The following is a 17,547-nucleotide window of genomic DNA, read 5'->3' as shown; positions in this document are numbered from 1 at the left end:
CAAACTAGGAGCCAAAATAAATGCTTTGTCTCTTAAATTGTTTTCACCACAGCAACAGCAGAAGTATCTGAGACCATGACCAACAACAACATTCCAGAATGCACTACCTTTCCATTAGAACAAACACGCCCATGAAAACACTATATTTCTACCATGCCTTTTATGACAGTGTTTGGCTGATAGATATTAATGTCCATGTTCTGATTAACCAACATATAAAAATAAAATAAAGGATTTTAATGTAGATACGTACTCTAGGGGGATGTCTTCAACCCTATCCTTTTTATTGAGAGAGAGAGAGAGAGAGAGAGAGAGGGAGGGAGGGAGAGAGCGCAGATCAGGACACTCATGCAGAAGACAAAGGGCAACTTGCAAGAATCAGTTCTTTTTTCTACCATGTGGATCTTGGGGATCAAACTCAGGTCATCTAGCTTGGTGGCAAGTGCCTTTACCCATTGGATCATCTCACTGGCTTTTCAACTATATCTTTCAAGACATATGGGATCTCATCCCAATATGGTTTTTGCTAACATTTGAGAATGTACACACACACACACACACAATATTTGCATGCATTCACATTTGGAAATTTTTACCATTAAAAATCCAACTTTATATACATGTTTATATTTGCTAAATGTCTGGAAGCATAGACATCAAAATGCTAACTGCCTGGGCTTGTGGGTAGTAGAGGCTTGGAGGTCTCATCTTGTCATATCTTATAGTTATCCCATAATAAAAACTTACTACTTTTGAAGGAACAAAGAGAGTGGAAGAAAAGGACTATAGAGTTCAGTGGGCAGCACCTTCCTCAACTCCCTAAGACTTACAAGAATTGACTTCCACTCTAATTAACAGGCTGCTGTACTTGACATCAGCTGCTCCTGACCCTGACCCTTACTCTTATGCCCTTCCTTCATGAGTCCTTCTCGCAACCCTACTTTGCAATAGAACCTTCTTCTTGCCTTGTTAGGGCAAGGTAATCTTTGAGATCAAAGAAAATTTTAAATCCAAACAGATTCATATCTTCATTCTTAAACAACTCAAATGTTTCATTTGATGATATAAGTTTTTCATTCTGAGAATTGCAAGTTGCACACACACACAGACACATACACACACACTCACACTCACACACCACTTTATGGCTCCAAACAGAAAAAGAAAAAACCTTATCTATAAACTAGGAGAGAAAACTGGTACTAGAGAGACTTAGAGGTGATGGAGTTTTTAATAACCAGGGCTGAAAGGGAATCTAATAACCAACAAGCCTACTAACAGATTTCAGGGTCTACTGCAAGGAGAACAGCTGTGATGGCGAAAACAGCTGGGCAAGCTCCAGACTGGACAGAGAGAGCCAAGGTCAAGGACTACACAGCAATTCCTAAATCCAAACAAGCTGGGCTCCCTTGATCGCAGGCTCCTCTACCTGAGAAAATAATGTGTTCCATCTTTGGGGAGGCATAGAGTTATTTAGCATGAACCCTCCTCCGCGGGCAGTGAAACAGGAGGAGTTCACAGATCTACCCAAGTTCACAGACCTGGTTGTTAGGAGGACTGAGACAGAGTCCACTGAGCGAAAGCAAAGCACATACTAGAATGGCCCATGCACCAATGGGTGGCTGTTGGGGGAGTCACTTTACATCTCACACATAGCGATGCCTTCACCCATGTGTTCTGTACATTTCCTGAGGGCAGACATTAAGGAAGCAATTGCCCACATTGTTTTCATATAAACATGCCTGCTTTTATGGGGCATAAGGACATTTTACATGTAGAATTTCAAATATAGAGAGAAACTCTGTTTAAAAGAAACTCTCTATAGACTGGGAGCTTTTCTGAAAAATACGATGGACAACCTCAATCTAGCTGCTTTGCCAATCCAAATTTTCTCACCTAAAATTGTCTCCTTGAATTAAATGAACTTGAAAAAAGAGTTAGTGGCAAGCCCCCATCCTTCCTGTGAACACAGCTGAGTGCCCTGCCATTGCAGAATATGCATTTTTAAAGTACGATCCACGATGTACTTTCAGAACAGAAAGCTAAATTCCGCACGTGTATTGTCCATGATGTTTTCTCTGTAGACCAAGTGCATTGTCTTATCAGGTGTTGCATTCTGTGGGTAAGGTGTTTGCAAAAGGAGGCTGAGAGAGCAGGACCTCTTGAATGAACCAATTGCAGTGGAACATGTGCCACGTCTTGCACTGGGCAGAAGACTCTATTCATGATCCAAATGCCCACGGGGGCCAGACATCCAGATCATTGATACTCATGATCAGAGCATGTTGGAAAGGGAGCCATGGGCAAGGAACGGGGGAGCCAAGGGCTGCTGATGATGGCCAGGTGATTGTCAGGGTATCTTTTATTTTATTTTTTTTTAAGGATGTATTTATTATTTATACAGCATTCTGCTTGCTTGTGTGCCTGTGCCCCAGAAGAGGGCACCAGATCTCATTACAGATGGTTGTGAGCCACCATGTGGTTGCTGGGAACTGAACTCAGGACCTTTAGAAGAACAGACAGTGCTCTTAACCTCTGAGCCATCTCTCCAGCCCTTATTTTATTTTATTTTGGGGTTTTGGGGGTTTTTTGTTTTTTGTTTTTTGTTTTTGTTTCTTGTTTTTTGTTTGGTTGTTTGGTTGTTTGGTTGGTTTCTCTGTATAATAGTCCTGGCTGTCCTGGAACTCTCTTTGTAGACCAGGCTGGCCTCCAACTCACAGAGATCCACCTGCCCCTGCCTCCCAGTGCTGGGATTAAAGGCGTGCACTACCCACCATGCCCTGCTTCAGAGTACCTTTTATTCATCAGTTTGTTGAGACAAGGTCTCACTATGACTTCTAGGCTGGCCTGCATCTCTGGGATACCCCAACCTCCAAGTGCAGCAATTACAGGTTGTATTACCATGCTCAAGTCAAATAATTTTTATTTCGGGGTGCTGGGGATCAAACCCAGGGCCTTGCACTTTATAGATGATAGCTAGATGCTTTATCCAATGAGCCATAAGCCTAGTCTATCTACCTTTTAAAAGAAAAACTTGAATCTCAGGGTGTTTTGATTTTCGAGACAAGGTCTCATGCGACTCAGCTCAAACTCATTGTGCATCTAAGGATGACCTTAAACTTATGATTCCCCTGCCTCTGCCTCTGAAGTGCTAGGATTACATGCATGTGCCAGCACATCTAGTTCATATGGGAGCAAACGCAGTACTCTATGCATGCCAAGCAAGCACTCTGCCAACTGAGCCACACCCCCTCGGTTCATAAGCCTACAACTTTTAATGTAAAATCTCCCAATGTATTAATATGCACAACTAATATAAATTTGTTTTAAAAAACCTAGCAACTGAAGATCAAACCAAAAACGTCTTTAGTCTACAGGTGCACTAGGCTTCTATAACAACGTTTAATGCCTGATGGCAAATTGTTTAAACCGGTACCTTTGCTATCTAAATAAAACACGAGGACCACCCATGTTTTATGCACCCATGTTTTGTGCACCCTTTCATCTTTGTCCTCGTCATTTCTGGATGAAAGCAGTCCTTTGAGAGCATGCACCTCTAAGGTCTTAGCGTGCACTCTTCTCTTTCCTCCTTCATTTCTAAACATTTCACACGTGCAACTTTCTGTTCAGTCTTTGGTATTCATGCTGAGCAAGACTCGTGCTGAATAGTTCTTTTACAGCCATCTTACAGTTTAATGCAGGTTTGTAGTTGTTGGGTTTTTTTTTTTCAATGAAGATAAAAGAAAACAGCCTTTGCTGCCATACCAAGACAGCTATACATGGGATGAGTTTAGCATCTTAAAGTTGTCAAGTGACTAGCCCAGGCAAGCTAACAAGACAAAGTCTATGGGCACCTCGCCATGACTAGCTAATGAGCAGCAGCTTGCCCTAAATTTTTTACAGAGAAAGCACTTGGCAAATATGGGTACAGGTTCATCATGTCTTTCTAAGATGAAGATATCATAGGTTATATTTAGTCCCAAAGAAGAGATGTACCCCGCCCCCGTTTCAAGCCTTGAATGTGAAAGAGAAATTTTCTGAGCCAACTCCTGTCTGCAAGAAACTGTGTTGATTTAGACATTTAAAAAATGAAATTCTGGGCTGGAGATATGACTCAATAGTTAAGAGTACTTGATGTACCAAGAGGAGACTTGATACCCTATGAGCATATACAGGGGGACAAAGTCCCCCTCAGTCACAGTCATAGGGGAGGGGAATAAGGGGAAAATGGGAGGGAGGGGGGAATGGGAGGATACAAGAGAGGGGATAACCATTGAGATGTAATATGAATAAGTTAATTTTTTTAAAAAAGAGCACTTGGTGTGTAGGTGTGAGGAGGACCTGAGTTCAGATCCTCAGCACCCACTTAAAAAAGCTAGACTTGGAGCCGGGCGTGGTGGCGCACTCCTTTAATCCCAGCACTCAGGAGGCAGAGGCAGGTGGATCTCTGTGAGTTCGAGGCCAGCCTGATCTACAAAGTGAGTCCAGGACAGCCAAGGCTATACAGAGAAACTCTGTCTCAAAAAACCAAAAAAAAAAAAAAAAAAAGAAAGAAAAAAGCTAGACTTGACCTCATACACCTGTAATCCCAACACTATGGTTAGGGGAGGGCAGAGACAGTAGAATAAATCACTGGGGTATACCAGTTAGCCGATTCTGAGAGAAGACCCTATGTTAAGAAAACAAGGTGGAGATAATAGAGGAAGACACTCAACATCTTCCCCCAGCCTTCACATGCACTGGTACACACTCATGTGGATGCATACACACACACACACACACACACACACACACACACAACTTATTTTAATATTGTCAGTACTAAAATCAGTTTCATAACATAGGCAAACAAAACCTGGGTCATAATAGACCTTAATTAACATTGCTTAGAACATTGTGTTGTAACTATGATATTTTGACACTTTCTATTCAATAGAATTGACTGTTCAATCATAAAAAAAAAATCCTTTTTAACCTTTTAAAGATGTAATTGCGTCTTTTTCATCTGCAAATGGGTGTAAGTTGCTAATAGAAACTGATGTAGAATATAACTTATCTATCCTTATTAAGGTTTTTATTCTGTTACTACCAAAAAAGAGTTACTATCAACTGTGACAATAATGAAATTGATTTTCTTTTCTTGATAATCTCTATCTTTCTCTCAACAGCTTTGGATCCATCTATTTTCCCATGAACATTCTTCCAGCTGAAAACTTGTCAAATTTTATCAGGTAAGATATATTAAATGTGAAACTATAAGTTTAATGTTAAAAATAACCACAAGTTTATAAAAATCCAAAAATGGTATCAGCCACGGAGAGAGAAATCTAGAACACAAACTGAGAAAAACCAAGCCACATACTTGCAACCACCTATAATTCAGGGGATGTGTCCTTGGGACTGGGGGATGGCTTCCAGTTACTGAAATGTTCATCGTACAAGCATGAGGACTTGGGTCCAGCTTCCCAGTGCGCATGTAAAATTCTGGCATGGTAACATATATCTCTAATCCCAGCACTGAGTGGAGTAGAGACAGACAGATCTCTGGAGCTCACTGGCCATGCCAGGCTCAGTGAAAGGCTAAAAAAATAAGAAAAAATGATGTGATGAGCAATCAAGGAAAATACTGGCTATCAACAACACACACACACACACACACACACACACACACACACACACACACACACCACTCAATTAATTAAGTGTGGGTCCCAGCCCAGCATGCTAGTACCATCTGACAGCTTATGAGAGAAGCACATCTCCAGCTCTTTGTTGTACTTTAGCAAAAGTCCCAGGTAATTTTGACGCACATCCAGATTTTTGTTGTTGTTTTGTTTTTAAGACAGGCTTTCTCTGTGTAGCCTTGGCTGGCCTGGACTAACTTTGTAGACCAGGCTGGCCCAGAACTCACAGAGATCTGTCTGCCTCTGCATCCCCGAGTGCTAGGATTACAGGTGTGTGCACCATCGCTCCTGGCTGCATAACCAGTTTTAAGATCTGGCTTTACATTGGCTTCGGGAACCACAGGAAGAGAATTTTCCCCCTATGACTGATAGAATGTATGGGTCTAGATGTTTCTCGTCCTTTCTTCTCTTCACTGCCTTTGTTCCCTTCAGATTAATCCATCCTACATCTAGCAAGCTAAAGTTGGCATCATAAAACCATACTTTACCCTACCTTTTTGGAAACTTACATGTTATCTGAGACTTTAACAAAACTAGGATTTCATTGAGGCTGTCAACTAATGTCTGATTTCAACTCATCTTTGTTTTGAGAAGCAAAATAGTCACAGATGGCATACCTGTAACTGGTACCAAACTTCTAAACCTGATATCCAAATGAATTAAAACTTTCACGTGGGCTAGAATTGCTTGATTGTCGCTTTTGAAAGCATTTGCAAAGGACTGTGTTGTTCAAATACGATCTTGTTGTCTCGTGATACTTAGAACTCATTGGAGTCTTCTAAGATACCCAGAACTGCAAACTCAGGCAACCAGTGTTGATGGGTGCCAGCAGCCAAATCACCGCCAAACATGGTATGATTTGGTGCATCCCTGAGGATGGCTGTGAAATACCTGTTCTTCTTAAGGGCAATTTATATGATGATGCCATGTCTCTCAAATGATGGCTAAATGTTGACAGGGACCTTTACTTGAGATGATCGCTCTTTCACTATTACAGGAATGCAAGGATAGTTTGGGGATTAACATGCTTGTTCCACAAGATCACATACCTAGCACCCACATGAAAGCTAGGCATAGAGGCGTGTGTGTCTGTAATCCCAGTGCTGGAAACAGGCAGATGCTAGGCTCAATAAGAGACCCTCTCTCAAAAAAAAAGAAGGTAGAGAATGACAGAGGAAGGCACCCAACATTGACCTCCGACCTTCACATACGCGTGCGTGGTAAGCACACCCGTCCAAAAATGTACACACAGGCACATACACATATACACCAGACACCTATGCACGCACGTGAGGCACATGATGTCTTCTCCGGATCATGCATGTGTCTTACACAAGTCTTCCTTAGCTTCTCTACGTCTCAAGTCCCTCTCTTACAAAATGGAGATAGCAGGGCCCACGTTTTAGGAGTGTCCTGAGATATGTTAGGCTAAGCAGAGGCACCTGTGACGGTAACAACCTTCGTAAATTCTAGCCACAGCTGCATCAGCTGCTTTTCCCACTGATAGGATGAAACATGGTGGAAATAACTTAAGGGAGCTAGGGTCATTTGGACTCCGAGTTTCCAAGGGTAGAGTAGACCGTGGGAGGGAAGGCACAGTGACTAGCATGGCTTAGTCGTGGCAGAGAGAGCGTATTGTGCTCTCTGTTCACATCTTGATAGGCCAGGAAACAGAAAAAAAAATAGAGTAAAAATAGGGTCCTCCAAATCAACTCCCAGTGACCCGCCTCTGCCAGGACCTCTCAATTCAGTGCTACCAGCCAGAACCCACGAGCTCAAACACCTGAGGCTAGGAGAGTTGGTTCTGACATCATCCAAAACAGTGATTTCCAATCATTTCATTAGCCAGGCGTGATGTAATCCCTGGACTCAGGGAGGCAGAAGCAGGCGGATCTCTGTGAGTTTAAGGCCAGCTTGGTCTACAAAGCAAATCCAGGACAGCTAAGGCTACCCAGAGAAACCCTCTCAAAAAACAACAACAACAACAGTAATAATAATAATAATAACAACAATAATAATAAATTTTTAAAAGATTATTTCACTAATAGAATTACACATCTTACATTTTAACAAAGACCTGTGGAAGCACATGTGGGAAAGGTGGAGTGGCTCCCTTGGATAGTTCATTACCACTACCTCTTCTTGGTGTTACACCCTTGTTCCCTGCTACTCTCAGCCATCATGCACAGCCCGTCTTAATGCCAGCAGGGCATGGATTGGCAACTTCAGCCTCTCTAATGTCAACCTAGCCTTGGAGCAAAATCCAAAAGGCCATCTGGATGACTAACGCAGGCGTCAGAAGATCAAAGGAACAGAAAAGGACCTTGGAGGATGCTCCATCTCCCTAACCTCCTAGGTTATGCTGGGAAGGCACACTTTTCATCCTAGGTAGATGATGCCAGAGGCGGCTTAGGTGAGAAAGGGGCCACATGGAGCTGGAAATTTTGACAAGAGGGGTAGGTAACACACTAGGATTAAAGAGATGGCTTATAGCAAGAGCTTTCAGAGTTTGAGTTAGTGACAGAGTAAAATGAGAGCCATCTGGAGCCAAGATTTAGTTTGCTGGGCAGAAATGCAGTTTTGAAGTTGCCCTGTTGAAACATTTACTTTGTGAAGACTTATTAAAAGCAAATGCCTATGGTGGCTGAAAGGAGAATGCACTGAACCCAGAATGCCAAGGTCTTTGAAGGAACTGCCTTAAAGAGCTTCTACTTCCCGCCAGTGGAGCTCAACGCTGCCTCCTCAGACACATTCTTCGGTTCCATTTTAATGGAACAGCTTACAGACCTGTCTGCAATTTCACAGACAGTTCTTGGAAAGAGAGAGAATTTGCTCATATTCTTTGTTTGTTTGTTTTTGTTTTTGGGGTTTTTTTTGTTTTGTTTTTGTTCTTTTTGGGTTTGTTGTTGTTGCTGTTATTGTTGTTCATATTCTTAAGTTATATGATTCCTTTGTGGTCAACCTCACCCTCCACCCCACCTCACCTCACCCCACCCCACACACATACATACACACAAAAGCATCTGAGAGAAGGGCCTTGCATAGATGTCGGCCCCTGGTCTTATTGTGGGCACGATGGTATAAATGGATAGAGCGATTGGCTTTTCATTTCTGGGGAAGGTTCAGCTGCCCTTGCCTGTGCTGTGACTAGGGCTCCAGCTCAGACAGACAGAGGAGCCAGTGATTGGGAGTCATTTAAACCCCAGGTGTTTAACACGTTTGAGCCTTTAGTGGACTTCCTCATTGTGCTATAACCAGCCACACACTGAAGGAAAGAGGTGTTCCAGAACAGTGTCTGGTGATGGTCGCATTATAAGGAGGGCCCCGATTACAGGATCCTACTGAGCCTTTATCAGTCCCGCCAGTCAGACAAAGGAGATTGAGGGGAAGGGGGAGAGGAGGAAAGAGAGGTGACAAAGACAGAGGAGCAATCTCGTGGTAAATCAGCTAGGCCAGAGATGCAATCCTCCCTCACCAACTAGCTTCTAAGAAAGTAAACATCAGCGAAGCCCCAGCTCAGGGGAGGCATCAGAAGGAGTGTGATATTAGCATGAGTAATGGCTATGAAATTCTGCCAGGTACTAAATCCCCAAGGGGGGTGCTATACGGAGGCAGCCTCATGCTGGTCTGTTGTGCTCAAGTAATAATAAAGATGATTCCAGCGTCTTTACCACCACGCACAAGCTATTAAGTGCCAAATACTGAGTGCCTTCACCTCAAAGGAGGCAGATCGGCTCCTGCCAAGACCAGGCTTCTCTAAACAAAACCAGAGGCACCGTGTATGCTTCAGAACGCAGGCCTGCTTGTCTCTTACCAAGTCATTGTCATAGTCCACCTACTTTAAAAAAAAAATTGTTTCAAATTAAAGCATGTCTTTGAGCTAACAGGTTGCGTAGAATTATTAGGCACCTTGTGAGTTAATGGTTTCCTCATGCAAGAGTCACTTTTGAACAGGCCCTTTAAGCACATACCTCTGAGTAACACCAGCACTCTGGAAGCAGAAGGATCATGAATTTGAAATTGGATGGACTTTTTCTTTAAAAAAAAAAAAAAGCTACCCTTGGCAGGAAGTGCTGGCACACACCTTTACACCTTTAGTCATCACTCAAAACAGAGAGGCAGGCAGGTGGATCTTTATGAGTTCAAGGCCAGCATGGTTGACAGGATGAGTTCCAGGACAGCCACGGCTACCCAGAGAAACCCTATCTCAGGGGAAGGAAAAAAAAAAAACCAGCAACTTCATTTTCAGATGTGTGTTCATTTTATAGTTTTAAAATACAATGTAAACATGCTGCTTTTATGTCAGACCAATTTGGCCCTTTTTAAAATCACAGCACAAAGCCTACAAAACAGTCTCTCCTGCCCACAGAGACAATGTTCCACCTGTCAATCACAAAGGCTACCAAGAATAGATGTACCGATTCTGTTTTAGTCCTTGGGGTGGCTTAAATTTGAATTTCTTCAAAGATTCAATTGGCTGTGTGACTCTATTTTAGATTATGCCTTAACTTGGTTAACTAAGTCTAGACACAGCCTAAGGGTAGGAGTAAGAAAAAAGGCAAATTCTACCTTATCTGCTAGTATGAAATGAAATGTCTTTGTAAAAGACCGGGCTGTGAATATAAAGGTGGCTTTGTCTGCTCCAACAGCATCCTGGCCTTGGGCTGCCTTCCGGAGGGGCCCACCTGACCCCAGCTTCCCCTGCAGGTGCTCTGCCCAGGCCCTGGAATTTCCTTCCCAGAGGCTCCTGGGGCAAGGCCTTTAAAAGCAGGCTTGATTCCTTCCTGGGCTCGCTGGGTGCCTAGCAAGCTGTTTCCATTTTGAGGTTTTTTTGCAGAACTTTAAGCCTTCTGCTCACAAAATGTTTTCTTTGTGAAGCCCTCGGAGATTATTTTTCTTCTTCCTCACATCGGCAGGAGCACAAAGCTTCCTCATGATTTCTTAATGGGATTCAGCTGCCCAAACTGCAGCGCTTTCAGCTGTACTTCAGAATCTGCTCCGTCTTTGCCTCATTTTTTCACTTGCAGATGCCTAGAGCGCTCCTTTCCCCTGCCCTTCCCCCACTCCTCTCCCTCCCAGCAATCCCCCCACTCCCACCCCCACCCCCACCCACCCCCCACATGGACTCTTGCACATGCCCAGCATCTCCCCAAACCTGCCGGTAAATGTTACCAAACGCAGGTTGAGACACTCTTCATAGTCACACAGTCTTTAGAGTCCTCGGTCTGCACAGGCAGTGTCATGGTACAATACCTTGGCTCACAGTAGGGCAGGGCGAGGTTCCTCCACACTCAGGAAAATACTCCTAACTGCTGCCAAGCATCGGTTCTGGCCGGACCTTTCTTTTCTCCTGTGGCATTCAGGAGACACGGACAGCTGCCATGAACTGACCTCTCCCGGGAAGGAACAAAGGAGAACAGACATTGTGGGCAGCTAGAGGCACTGGTTAGAAGAGTCATCTTGGATACAAGTGATTAAAACCATTCCAACTGGAGAAAAGTGAAAAACTATCCCTAAGCTCATGGCACAAAACAAACAAAAAACAAAACACACACACACAAAAACTACAGGTTAACACCAGCCCTGTGGCTCTCACCATTTGAAATTTCCCCTCAGTCATGTTTTACCTCCAACAGTCATTCTGACTGACTGTCGCCATCAAATGCAACTAGGCCGCTGTCAATTCAGCTGAGGCTCCATGGGTACTGATGCATGTCAGAAAGGGCCCAAGCCTTTGAGTAAGCAGAAAGTCTTCCCTAAGAAACTCATGTCCAAGTCAGGCGTGGTGGCAAACGCCTTTAATCCCAGCACTCAGGAGGCAGAGGCAGGCAGATCGTTGTAAATTCAAGGCCAGCCTGAACTACAAAGTGAGCCCAGGACAGCAAAGACTAACACAGAGAGACCCTGTCTCGAAAACCAAAAAGAAAAGAAAAGAGAAGAAACTCATATACTTATGTACCAAGGATGCCCTGTCTCAAAAAAACTAAAAAATAGTCAGGTGGTGGTGGTGCATGCCTTTAATCCCAGCACTCAGGAGGCAGAGACAGGTGGATCACTGTGAGTTCAAGGTCAGTCTGGTCTACAAAGCAAGTCTAGGACAGCCAAGACTACACAGAGAAACCGTGTTTCAAACACTGCCCCCCACAAAAGAAAGAAAACCAATAAATAAATAGAAAGAGAGAGAGAGAGAGAGAGAGAGAGAGAGAGAGAGAGAGAAGAAAGAAAGAAAGAAAGAAAGAAAGAAAGAAAGAAAGAAAGAAAGAAGGAAAGAAAGAAAGAAAGAAACTCATGTACTGGTAAACACAGACATAAAATATGTTAATGTGATCATTGCTAGAGAAGCTAATTGCTATCTTAGTCCTCTGGGAGTGTATAAGATGAAGCAATGAATGTACTCTCCGTGCAGAGCCGAGGCGGAGGTGCCTGTAACCTGGGAGTTTAGAGAGAAACCAGAAGTTGGTCAGGCTGAATCCAGCACCATGGTTCAGTACTCGGGCGGTGGGACTTAGCCGGCTTGGTCCAAGTCTGACCCCATCCCATGACTTCCTAACTACAGACCTTGCTTAGCTCCTTGGTGTTTTGAGACCTCAGTTTCCTCATCTGGTGTAAAACTCACAGGTCCTGCCTCTCAGGTTCACCAGAAGAACTGGGTTAAGACACATAGGTCCCAAATAGCTCCTGTCCGGTGACTAATGCCCCGAGAAGCAGTAGCCATTGTCCTTGTTGTCGTTGTTTTTTCACTGAGGAGGCACACAGGAAAGAGATCCGGGGACTCTGAGAGCTGTAGTGCCTGTCTGAGCCTAAGAGATGGCTAGCAGCTTCATTAGCCTTTTTAACAACACTGAAGTTACCGCCTCGTAGCTTCAGATCAAAGACTCTTGGCATATGTAATTGCACTTCTTTCTCAAAACAATCCTGAGACTCGAGATGATTTGCATTGGGATATTAATAACACCATAATGAACATGTATTAAGTGAGAAATGAGTAGCTCTATGGGCAATAGACGAGCTACGTAAGAGAACAGAATATTTACCACCCAAAGAGGAGGCAGAAGGCAAAGGGGTTACAAAGTGGTGGGTTGAAGCCACGGCCCATCCCAGGCGTGATCTTGCTTTCTTTCATTGTATCTGCTTTAGTTTATTTTGTGTTCCTCTGCCCCTGTGTCCTCGGAGTAAAGGAAACCCCTTCCACTTTGCTCAGGTTCCATCACTCGTACTCAACCCTGAAGACACTTCAGTATTGCACTTTAGGATGGGTGTGCAAGGGTCTAGAATGTGAGTGTGATGACTGCTGAGCCTAGCCGGAAGATATTCGGACACCGGGCTCTGTGCTCGGAACCTTTGGGCCCATGATGCTCAGAACTTCCTGAACCAAGAGTAATTAGTCCCAGTTTCTAGGTGAGTCTCGGGGAATGCTAAGGAGGGTAGGGCAGAGCTATGGAAGCAGAGAGCTACAGGGCAGAGCCTGAGCCTCATTTGCCTAGCATGGGGTAAGTTCGGGTGGAAGAGGCTGGATGACCTTGAAAGCCAACATGAGGAATCTGAGTGTGGCTACGGGAAGCTAACAAATGACAGGGCACCTTTCCTCCCGTGTGGCCTAATGAAAACCACAACAAATACAGGCTGCCGCAGGCCTTGCACATTCCTCCTAAGGGGAGATGACCAGTGTGGCTGCACAGTTCAGAAAGGGCTCTGCTCTTTCAGCAGACTGAGGGCTGTCTACTGAAAACATGGGGGAGCAATCCTCCCTAATAAGTATTGAGCCCTCCTCATATAGAAAATATGTTTAGGGCTGGAGAGATGGCTCAGAGGGTAAGAGCAACTTGACTGCTCTTCCAGATGTCCTGAGTTCAATTCCCAGCAGCCACCTGGTGGCTCACAACCATCTGTAATGTGATCTGATGCTGTCTTCTGGCATGTAGGTGTACAAGCAGACAGAGCATTGTATACACAATAAATAAATAAACCTTTAAAATTTTTTAAAGGTTTATTTATCTCTATTTTATGTGTATGGGTGTTTTGTTTGCATATATGCCTATGCTCCTTATGTGTGACGAGCGCCATTAAAGGCTAGAAGGTGTCAGGTCCTCTGGAACAGTCTCTATTTGAGTGCTGAGAATTGAACTTGGGTCTTCTAGCCAGTATTCTTAGCCATAGAGCTATCTCTCAGTACCAGAAAATACTATTTTTAATAACTGCTCACTATCCTTGTGTGCCAGTCCTGGCCATTTGACTAATGTTTGTCATGCACTGTAGAGTACCTCAAAGAAGCCCCTTAACATGTGTGTATATATGTTTGTATCTGTATAGGGGTACACACGTTTGTGGATGTATAAGTGGAGGCCAAAGGACAACTTCAGGTGCGATTCTTCAGGAACCATCCTTGGGTTTTGAGAGACAAAGTCTCTTATTGGCCTGGAACCCACCAAGCAGGCTAGACTGCCTGGCCAGAGAAAGATGCCCTGTTTCTGTCTTCCTAGTACTGGAATTGGAGGCATGCACAATCCCAATCATGATAGATAGATAGATAGATATAGATATAGATATAAATAGATAGATTATTCCTTGTTGTGTGCATGTATATGTGCCACAGTGCACTTATGAGGTCACAGGACAATTTGTTGAAATCATTTCTGGCAGCAAACTGAAGCCAACAAGCTTGGGCGTAACCACCGTTATCTGCAGAGCCGATTCAGAGCTCGTGTCCATCATTTTTCCACATGAGTTTTGAGGCTCCAACCCAGGTGCCCATGCTTACATAGCAAGCAACTCAGCTCCACCCTTAGCTTTTGTTTGTTTGTTTGTTTGTTTTCCCATCTGTTTTGTTTGTGTGAAGGGTCTCTCTGTATAGCCCTGGCTGTTCCAAGTTGGCCTTGAACTCAGAAATCTGCCTGTCTCTGTCTCTCCAAAGTGCGGGGATTACAGGCATGCTCCACTATGCCCAGCATTAACCTCTAATTCTAAGAACGTTTCTGTAATTCTGCTCCTACTCGCCTCTCCACCTTCATATGCCTACACTCCTCCATGTAGCCCATTTCTGGCCTGGACCGTTCTCTGCCAGCATGGAGCTTTCTCTAGAAAACAAAGCACTCTGTACCCACCATCATCCTAAAGTGTGACAGCTGCTCTAAGGAGCAACTGCTCTAAAGACTGTGTCTGTCTGGACTTGACCATAAGCTCCAAGAAAGTAGCAGTTCTACTGCCTTCTCCTCAGAGTCCCGTGCACCCGGCACCACAGCACAATCAATGCTCAGGAACTTTGTCAGATGAATGATTAAATGATTAACGAGGGGGCAATGTTGTGACTCCATGTTCCAACATGTTGCTGCCCTGGGTCTTCCTTCCAGGATGCTTACTCTGTCCACCTGATCCTAGGCCTCCACCAATGACTTGATCTGTTTCTCAAACTAATGTGTCCACATCCCATGCCTAACCTAACACATGCACTAATCACTTGCTTTCTGTCTGTGCCCTGGGTTCATCCTTCACCAAAAGCCACCCGACCACCACCAAAACTCATGGCTATTACCAGTGAAATATTTCAGAAACTCATGGTTGGTTCTGTTATTTCCTTTTCAAATCCAACACATACATGTGAATGGACTGGCCTGGAAAGAGAGACAGGGAAGAGAACATAGCAGGTGTTTCATTCAATAGCAGGGTCTGGAGCAGTGGGGAGGTATGTGTGCATGCAGCTTGTGTGTTAATGACATGGCAACTCACAACTACAGGTGCTCTGCCTAAGGCCCACAGAAGGAACAGCATGGGAGGGCCACAGTATCAGCCTGTGAAAGCCCTGAGTTGGCCAATGGAGCTGGAGGGGCTCAGAGATGCTCTGCCCAGCAGGCCAGACTTAGAGGTCACTTATCAACGGTGAGAATTATTTTAGCAGTCTGATTGCTGACACCTATGGTCAATCCAGATTTTCCAATCCCCGTGCAAGGCACATTCCAAAGATGGTCTCAATTATTTCTGACATCATCCCATAGCCTTGGAAACTTACTCTTCCTGTTTTGCAGGGAAGGAAACCAAGGCACAGGGAAACTAAGTAGCTTGCACAAGATTACCCAGTAAGTGGTGGAGCCAGGAATTAAACCCAAGAATCTCAACATTAGAATTCCACCCAAAACTGAATGCTTCAAAGCCTACCCAATGAATAATAACCCCTCAGTAGAAGCAACACAGAACATTTTATTTCCCAATGTGATTTTCACAGCCTTGGGCCACCACACACAGTTGAGCAGGCATTGCACTACACAATGCTGAAGAATATTCTCCACCCAGCACGGTGGGTGTCAACCGCGGGCTTCCTCGATCTCCACATGTGCTGTGAAATGCATTTACAAATGTACAAACCTGAGGAAGGTACAACATGTTGGGGAATATCTTCACTACCCTTCCTCTTTCTCCATTACACATTCTGTAAGGCCCTTTCAATGCCTTCCTTTTTTTATACCTTTTAATTAATATGAAGACTAGGTGCTCTTTATTAATGAAGATCTAAATGCTGGGTTTATGCTGTGACTAAAAGGGGGAAGTGTAGAAATGATCAATTGGCAGCCACAGGACCATAAAAGACAGTTGTCTTTCCCAAAAGGTGGTTCCCTAAGTCTCTCTGCAGCCCACCCTCCCCCCAGCCACCATCCTTCCATTTCAACTACCCCGGGGTCATTTAGCTTGCCACAGTCCTCCCAAATATGCCTTCAGCCCCATGCCCTGGGTTGCATAAACACTTCTTCTTGCTCTCTCTTCCATCTTTCTTGCTCACACCTAGCTTTACACACTCACACAAACACACATGTTTCAAACACCTGAAGCGGAAGCAGTCGCGATCAAGATGAGGGGGTCATCCCCACACCCCAGAAACCTCCATCCACATCCTCTCCTCCGCAACTGAAGAAGGACATCTGCTTTGGATGCTCTGCTAGCATCTGTCTTTATCGGGCAAACAGAAGTTTGAACTGCCTACAACCAAACCAACCTATGGCAGAGACTTCTCCATCCGTCAATACTTGTCTCCAACACACCCACCTGTCCTCTGGATTCATTTTGTGAGAAAACAGGAAAAGGTCCCTCTAATGCTCAGTGGGTTTTTCTTCAGAGGCTTGTCTGGCCTATAGCATCATATTCCATTGTGTCTCCTGGTTTCAGAGAGTCTGAGTGGCACCAGGGAGAAGCTGGTTAAGCAAATAGATCTTATATTTCACTGGAGCCTATTGATGTGTTTGGCCTAAACCCAAGTACTGTGCATGATGTGAAAATACTTCCATTCCCAGAGACATACAAGAGCAAATCAGGGACCCACAAGTGGAGGGTGACTCTGGTAGAACTCCTCTGCTGAGCACACAAGTCCCTGATGGTCATGCATACTCTGCGCATGCTCTCTGATACACTGGAAGCTCTCTCAGTGCAAGAGCCCCAGCATAGGGCTCCAAACACACGTGTTATTGTGTTAAACACACTGACCAATGAGAAAGGAACCTTGGGGCTTGTTTCTGTTTTGTTGGAGGGTTATGCTGTCTTGCTTTGGAGATGTACTCCAGGCAGGTCCAGTGACCTTGTCCTCAGGATGGTAAAAGTGTTGACTCACTGATGACTACACTGAAGGAATGAAGTTTTTAGTTGACCTTGTCTTCCATGCCATCAGCACTCAAGAAAATAATTGTATGCCCAGCTTTGGTCCATGATTACCTAGAAATTTTTTGCTGAATTTTCATCTCAGAAATTGTAAGCAGAATATCCCAAGGCTCTGATCCCCACATCCCTTGTAAAGTCTACACAAAATCTAACGCATCACCCTGTTTCGTTGCTGTGGCAAGATTTGATCTCTGTTACCTGTGAGACCGGCTTGCCAAAGAGAACT

The 17,547-nt window shown here is 44.3% G+C and overlaps 1 protein-coding gene across 2 annotated transcripts in view; it reads left to right on the top strand.

Moving 5' to 3' along the window:
• Positions 1–17,547, top strand: part of LOC311603310 (uncharacterized protein) — a 139,166-nt gene that overhangs the window by 72,015 nt on the left and 49,604 nt on the right. For both annotated transcript variants that reach the window (XM_084792342.1, XM_084792343.1), the window contains exon 5: positions 5,169–5,231. In XM_084792342.1, coding sequence (XP_084648468.1) covers positions 5,169–5,194 — 26 coding nt within the window. In that variant the 3' untranslated portion in view covers positions 5,195–5,231. The remainder of the gene's footprint in view (positions 1–5,168; positions 5,232–17,547) is intronic.

The sequence above is a fragment of the Acomys minous genome (assembly GCF_964271855.1).
Source record: "Acomys minous genome assembly, chromosome: 8".
NCBI lineage: Eukaryota > Metazoa > Chordata > Mammalia > Rodentia > Muridae > Acomys > Acomys minous.
This window is presented reverse-complemented; position numbering and strand designations above follow the sequence as displayed.